This window comes from Medicago sativa, chromosome 3 (assembly GCF_051527215.1).
Source record: "Medicago sativa cultivar Bolivia chromosome 3, Bolivia_mono, whole genome shotgun sequence".
Taxonomy (NCBI): Eukaryota; Viridiplantae; Streptophyta; class Magnoliopsida; order Fabales; family Fabaceae; genus Medicago; species Medicago sativa.
This window is the reverse complement of record NC_140751.1, coordinates 85,658,121-85,666,493: the sequence shown is the minus strand read 5'-3', so window position 1 is coordinate 85,666,493 and position 8,373 is coordinate 85,658,121. Positions and strand designations below refer to the sequence as shown.

Genomic DNA, 8,373 nt, shown 5'->3' with positions numbered 1-8,373 from the left:
TGTTAGAGGAGATCAACTAGCGTTAGTACAAAGACAGCAAATCCGAAATCAAAGGCAAGCTACCACAAAATAGCAAAAGTAATTACAAATATATGCCCATATAAGATAAATGATGTCGCCACCACTCATGGTAGGTGTAGGCGAAATTGATCGTTTTAGCCTTGAGCCAAGTAAAAGAGAGTAACTTAACTTGATCGAGCAACTCATGTAATGACAAGGCTTTGTTGTTGAAAATCTGATTGTTTCTTTCTTTCCAGATCGTCCAAGCACAAGCGAGCCAAATAAGTTTCAGAAACTGATGGGTTTGTCGAGGAATCCCTCCTAAGTGGCCGAACTGGTGAAAATGATCCTGAGCACGATGAGTGTCAACCGAAGAGAGACCAAGCCAGCTCCGAATTTGCATCCATAGCTGACCGAAATGACTGCAAGTGATGAGAAGATGATCTACTGACTCTTGAACCCCGCATCCGCCAACCCAAACGGTTGTTTCTTCTTGAATGATACCCCGTGTAAGAAGGTTATCCTTTGTTGGTAGACGGTTGCGAAAAAAGCACCACACGAATAGAGTAACTTTTAGGGGAACATGTTCTTTTGGGGGAAGAAAGTACATTTAAAAGACACCGTCGGTGTAAATTCCGGTTATAACATATGACTATTAAAATATATTATTCTTGATATTAAATTATCATATCAATTCTTAAATAAAAGTTTTAGGATTTTGATCTTTAAAGTGAAAATCAAAGATTGTTGTTTATTTATTTATTTTATTGAAAAATTAAAATTTGTTATTTTAACAAACTCATAATTTTTCATGATGAACACAAAATATCTTTCTTCAATTCCTTAATAAATTTATAATTGTTATTAAACCCTTTAAAGCTTAAAGTTAAATTGATCACTATAGAGGAGTGATCGTATCCAAATTTATTTTGTATACAACATAAATACAAATTTATTAAATTTGCGATTTCTAATCCCATTAATCTTCATGAACAATGGTGATTCACAATTTACTCTATAAATATACCTTCTCGTTATACACAAATGTAAAACCCACTCACATTTTCATGAAATAATTAAAATAAATTGAAAACTTATTGGTCATCACTCATTGAACATCCTTAAACTTGACATCATGGGAAGGGTCTGAGGGTCGTCGCAATAATAAGGCCACTAAGGCAATGCCTTTCTGTCTCACCTTGTCTCACTTATTGGCCATTGGCAAATAAGATCAATACTAACTCAACATTTTCTAAGTACATTTAAAAAAACGTGGTACATGATTTCGCAACTATAAACACCGTAAATAAGAAAGAACATTCACAATGTTCTTAAAAAATGTGAGTTTCACCTATACCGTGAAAGTATAAACGCGACGAACCTTGTGAAGGACCGGAACAAAGCTTATCATTTGCATGCTTCAAATTATCTAAGATTTTAAAGAGCAAATGAGTTTTAAATTGATACTATATTGTTTGTTCTTATACACCGTTTTTTCTAAGCATGCAGAAGAAGCTGCATGTCCTGATAGATTAAAATAAAAAGGTTACATAAAATTATGGAACATAAATCTGACTCATTGAAAATAAAAACAGTAGAAAATTAATTAGTCCTTAAATGAAAATATATTTTTACTTTGGATTTATTTGTTTAAACCAGTTATACAGAAAAATAATTGTCTTTTCCGTTAAAAAAGTGGACATCTAAAATTATTTTAGATTAAAAAAGTTTTTGTTTCCATATAGCAGAGTTCAACCAACACTACCAATATTTGTTAGTTTGAACATCCGAAACTTCATGATTGTGTATATGAGTTTCAGATGATGTTTGTTATTTCATCTATTGACGAAAAAAATTCTTTTATAAGTAGATTAATAAAAAGTTTAGAAGTCTTTATAAAAAAAATAATGATACAATGAATGAAAAAAAATATCACTTAATGATTCATCTTGAAGTGTCATTTCGATTTTTAGTTCCAATAAAATATATTCTCTGAAAATTTTCTTTACCTTTTAATCTTTCTAAAATTTTCCAAATTTTTTTGGGCCGTGTAAAATATGTTTTAAATAAGCTTTTGCATGATTGTTTAAAGTATTATAAGAATCTCTAAAAAAAATAGATTTTTTTTAACAAAACATGAATTTATATATGAACTTTTAAGCGCCAAAAACATAAAAATTCTTATTTAATTCTTATAATGTTAAAACAATCTAATTTTTTTTAAGGATTCTTATAATCGTCTTAACATGATTACGAAAAAAATTCAATTTTTTCAAATGATACATATAAGTTGACTTAAAAACAATGACCAAGAGTGGTGATAGAAATTTTTTGGAGAGTTAAAACGAAAAATTGAAATATTTATAGCGACTAAAATATATCAAACTCGAAATAAAAAGCTAAAAGTTACCCTTAGATCATTTGTTTAAAAATTTAGGCCAAATACCTTCCTGGATCCTTTAAGTTTCACGTTTGTTTCAGATAGGTCCTTTAAGTTTCTAAGGTTTTAGATATGTCCTTTTAAGTTTCGAGTTTGTTTCGGATAGGTCCTTCCTGTCAACCTCCGTTAAGCCATAGTTGTTCTGTTCGTTAAGCCAAAGCTGATATGTCCGTTAAGTGGGTGAGGTGGTTCTCTTTGACACTTGGCATCAATTTTTCCCCAACCAGATCAACTTTGGCTTAACGGACAGATCAACTTTGGTTTAACGGAGGTTGATAGAAAGGATCTATCTGAAACAAACTTGAAACTTAAAGGACCTATCTGAAACCTTAGAAACTTAAAGGATCTATCCGAAACAAACTCGAAACTTAAAGGATCTATCTAAAACCTTAGAAATTTAAAGGATCTATCTGAAACAAACATGAAACTTAAATGACCTGAGGAGGTATTTGGCCAAAAATTTATGTGCTTGTCACTTTTACATTTGTTTTGACTTGTATTTTTAAATAAAATTTATTTTTAAACAAAACTCTTAGGGTGCGTTTGATGGCCAGGATAGGGAGACAGGATATGATACATTAATCATATCCTGCTTAAATCTCATGTTTGATGCATCAAAGGGATAGGATAAAATAAACTATTTTCCTATCCTATCCTTACTTTCCTTTGTAATTTCTATCCTGAGTATAGGCTGGGTTAGAAATTATTCTGATGGGATTAGAAGATCATTCCTTATTTATTATCCTGATATTCTGACATTTTTAAAATATTGTCATTTTTAAAATAATGATAGCATGTATTTTCTATTATAATTAATTACATGCCATTTTTATAATATTTAATTAATTATGAGAGCAATTTTTCATTTAATTATAATGATATCATGTTTGTTATCATGTGCGCATCAAACACATGACAGGATTAATGTTTATCATGTCCTTATGATATCCTATCTTTATCCAGCTTTATATCATATCCTGCCTCTATCCTATCCTGATCATCAAACGAGCCCTTAAGGTATTGTGAGCATGATCAAAGTTTTATATCAAAGAAAATCACTAGTTCCTTAAAACCATTTATATATTTTAGAACTTATTATTAATGTAAATGATACAAATCAACCATTGAAAGCGGCCCAGGACAGATACTAGGAATCTTGAATTGTGTCAATTTCAAGCTTCCTTTTTTGTCTTTTATATTATGTTGTACCTACACCTACAAGTACTCGTTCTATTTTTATTTTTTGTAGTACGAGAAAAATAGATTTTTTTGTTTATTCTCGTTATTGCATTTTTATGTTTCTCCTCCAAAGTTTTAACCGTGACTTTTATGGTCGATTTTGGTCTTTAGGTGCTGGTTGGTTAGGCTTCTCAACTGCAAGTCATGAAAATTTGTTGGATCATTTTATGCTATTTGATGGGTTAGGGAGATACTCTAAATAAATTCGGTTGGATCTCAATATTACTTGGCTTTAGCGAGAAATATGAGTATTTTTAAGCACAAGGAGGAACTTTTACATTATTTAAGTGAAAAGGTTAAAAAGCTTCAATTTTTTCGTGAATAAAATCGACTTATGCTGCTTTCGATTTTGAGTATGAGTTATGGAGACTTAATTATATTCCTTGCTTAACTGTTGTTTTCTAGTTTCTTGCGTGCTCATTTTCCTTTATGTTTGTTTGGAGATTCTTGCAGTGTTATTTTGTTCTTTTAATAAGTCGTTCTGATACTTGTTGTGCTGGAGGGAGTTATCCTTAAAAAAAAAAATGGTTCATGGATTTGGACCACCTAAACCGAGTAACTACATAAAATAAATAAAATTTACGAATTGTTTTCAAGAACTTGTGATTTGCTACAATGTACCTAAGATGTATATGTATATGATTTGTTATTTAATGATTGATATTATCTACTTTATATTATAAAGTGATTTGCTCACATTTGTTTCTTTTTTCTTCTTCAAGTTGCTTAATGGCTAAAAATTCACCATGATGAATAGGTGAAAATACGAAGTTCGAACCCTGACCTTTATATATATAAAGTGACATCTCTACCAACTGAGTAATACTCATGGAAATGGTGAATTGTTCACGTTATTCCTTTAAACAAAATTGGGATAGCTCTCTTATTTATCTCTAGCTCTTGAATAAATATGTATTTTAGTTTTGATCTTACGATAATCGCTCAATTTAATCCTTTGAAAAAATACTTGTAACTACTTGTGATTTTGACAAAATTTATTATAACCACAAAAAGTGAATTTTATGTGAAGAACCATAAAAATAACACATAAGAAAATACATCTTCCTTCAAAAAAGAAAATACATCTAAATTTTGTGATAAAACTTCACACACATAAATGAAGAAGTCGGGATTGAAACTCCGATCACAAAATCCAATCTAATAATTTCAATATTTTATGAGTTGAGCCATTTATCTTGATATTTTAACACTTGCATTTTAACTTGTGGACCATTTTTAAATATATTGGCAGACTACTTGTAGTGTACGGTATGATTCAGTATAATACAGTATGACTCCTTTGTTGTATTGTAGTTGTAAGATATCTCAAGCCAAGGCAGACAAAGACGGAAAATAGACCAAAACAAGTCTCGTGCAATGAAAAAGTCCAATCCCGACAATTAATACGCTCTTCTGCCGTTCAGCTTTTGATGTACACTATACACACGCAGTACTTTCTCTTTATACACTTTCTTTCTTTGCAGCATGGGACTCGCACACCCTTAAAGCTTCCAAGATTTTTATTTTATGCTAACCCCGCGTGCACTAAGTATTACTATAACGTTTTAAACATTACCATTAGATTCTCAAATTAAAAAAAAAAATAAAACAATTAAAGTCTTTAATTTCACATTATTATTTCCACATAGACAATCAAATCAAATTGCTGCTACCGTTTTGTATTCACCGACTGACCGGCCACAACCGCAATCAACGCCCCCACCCCACAAATTCTATTCAATATTTGACATTTCTTTGTTTTCTTCAACAAATCAAAATTGATTAACTCTTTTGTGGAAAAAATTAATTAAATTAAATTCAAACTACAACAATAGGCATCTCAAAGAACAAGATGTGGTTCTAATTAAACCTTCCAATCAATATTAAACCTTCTAATTAACAGTACCGAATTGTAAAGAACTGGAATATTAAACCTTCCAATCAATATACATTACATTTTTCAACCATTCTAATTATTAGGTAAAAATAACAAACTATTACAAGTAGAATCTAAACAAAACCTTCGACCCAAAGAAAAAGAAAAAAGAATCTAAACAAAACTTCACTCAACCATACACTCCATTAGCATTTTGTAAACAGAGTGTACAAAACAAATAATAATAACCAAATAAACTAATTAATATTAATTATTTTTGAAGTAACCTTTTTATTTTATATTTTTTGTTATCTCACCGGAACCAAAATCATGGTACAAAACCTCAGCTTCTGTTCTCAAAGCACAACAAGAGGATCTGAACCTAACAAAATGTCTTGAAAGAAATCATCCACTTGACACAAAGATGTAGTAGTAGAAGAAGAAGAAGAAGAAGAAGGTGAAGGAAAACATGCTTTGTCAAAATCTATGAGTGAGTCAGCAAGAACAATGCTGTCACTTAAATCTTCATCAAACAAAAACGGCGTTGTATTTTCTTCAAACATCATTCTGTTATGGTCTTCTTCAAACAACGTAGGAAAATCTGGTGTTTGGAAGTTGAACACATCATCCCAACAAGGCATGTCTTGTTGAAAAAACGACGCAGTTTCATCGAACAAATTTGTTGTTGTCTCACCTTGACAGTCTCTGAAAACTTCACAACCTTCACTTTGTTCCTCTTCGCCGGAGTTACTCCGGAAATTTAAAACTGAAGTTGGAGAAGAAAGTGGAACACAAATTTCTTCACCGGAATCATAACCAGAGTTACCAAGTCCAGAAGCTTCTCCTTCAACATCAGCATCAACAACCACCTTCATTTCTGGTTTCATTTCAGGTTTCACGGTGGAGGGTTCTACCGGAATATCTTCTTTCTGCGGCGGTGTGAGGAAGTTTGTTAAAGCGTCTGGTCCACGAAGCTTAATGGCGGCATTGTCATAAACCATAGCAGCTTCTTCTGCAGTTTCAAACGTACCTAACCAAAGACGAACCCTCCGAGCAGGATCTCGAATCTCTGCAGCCCATTTTCCCCATGGCCTCTGCCGTACACCACGGAACTTTTTACCGTTGTTGACTGCCGGAATCTTCGCCGGCCGTCGAACCGTTGATGTTTCTCCGGCGGGTCTTTTTCTGTTAACAACAGCTTTTGCAGTGGTTTCAATTTCAACACGGTTTATATAACGTTTTGTTCTGTTTCTGAAGGTTTGTCTTTGTCCTTCTTCATCACTTGATGAGTCAGTTGCATCTGGGTCGGTAACAGATATTCTTACAACTCTTGGGTTTATGGTTGTATTGTTGTTACTGTTTTTCTTTGTTGTGATGAGTTTTTTTGTAACAGTTTCATGTTCTGTGTATTTGCATAGGATACTCTTACTACTCTGTTTTCTCTGTTTTTCCATTGTGTTTGACTCTTATGACAAAGAAAAAAGAGTGTGTGTGGTTAAGGAACAAATAGGCCCGGTTATAGAATATAAAGAGAACCGTGAAGAAGAAGGGTTATAGCCTATAAACCTTTAGGATGAGTATTCCAAAGGCTTTTTATGAAGAAATCTTCCAAAAAGATATGAAAAGGTAAAGATTTAAGAGGAAAAAAGATCAAGAAACAAAAAAGTGAAAGAAAGTAAAAGGGTGTAGATATTAAAAACGGAAAGGAGTAGAGAGTGATGAGAATAAAGAAGAAAGAAGAGCTTTTAACATCACGGGTGGTGATTCTTGTATTGAGGAGTTTGTGACTGGAGGAGACTTTCGTTGAAACTTCTCTTGAATGAAAAAGATGAAAAATCTATGGATTCAAAGGGAAAGAGGAGAATAGAAGGAAGAAAAGGTATAGATTCTGTTGGGTGAAGAGTGATGTGTGTTGTTGGTATCAGTGAATGGGTAAAGAAGGCTAAGAATTGAAGAGAGCAATAGTATAGTTCAGTGTTTATGAGAGGACCAAAACACTAAAATCCCGTTTTATAGGATTCAACAGCCGAAAAAAGAAATAGAAAAATATCATTCTTCATTAAATTAAATCATATAAATACCTTTTTGTTTTTATTTGTATTTTATTTCTATGTTTTAATTTATTTATGTTACAAATTTATTTTCATTAATTTCAATTTATTGTTTCCTTTGAAAAAAAGGAAGAAGAGAGAGAAATTGAAAAGGTTTTGAGTTGATAGTGAGAAGACATAATTCTACGACTCGCCGCATTTAATACGAGATTTTAACACGTTGGTGAGATGTTTTCACGTAAGAGAGATCTAGACCAATGAGACAACATCTAACGGTGTTTATTTGAGCAATCATATACCACAATCTTTGTTCAGTAGTATTGTGATGTGAGTCACGTGAGGCCCAAGATACTTGGTCAAATTGGTTTGACTAATAAAACACAATACATTTACATTGTACCAAAAAAAAAAAAAAAACACAATACTCCATTTTCCTTCATTTTCTTATCCTCCGTCGATTATGCTCCAAATTAATCACACTGTCCCTTTGAGTACAGAAGTTTGCTTTGAACAAATTTGAGTTTAGAAGTTTGCAATTTTTTTTGTTTTGAAAGAAGTTTTCAAATTGAGTAATGATATTTTGACATCCATTTGATGACAACTTTGTTGACAACCTTGTTTTTCTCACTTCTTATTGGTCAAAAACAATGGAGAGAGAAAAAGGAAGAGAGAGGATAACAACATCATGTGAGTATGAGAGAGAAAATTGTCTAGAAGTTGTCAAAAAGTTGTTGTCAAAGTATCATTTCTCTTTCAAATTTTATCAT

General features: G+C 32.0%; 1 protein-coding gene across 1 annotated transcript; it reads right to left on the bottom strand.

Annotated features, from left to right (window-relative positions):
- Positions 1-5,589: 5,589 nt before the first annotated feature.
- Positions 5,590-7,537, bottom strand: CRF3 (cytokinin response factor 3). The gene has a single exon (XM_085755042.1). The coding sequence runs from the start codon at positions 7,007-7,009 to the stop codon at positions 5,912-5,914; it is 1,098 nt and encodes a 365-aa protein (XP_085611168.1). The 5' UTR covers positions 7,010-7,537; the 3' UTR covers positions 5,590-5,911.
- Between the last annotated feature and the right edge of the window lie 836 nt (positions 7,538-8,373).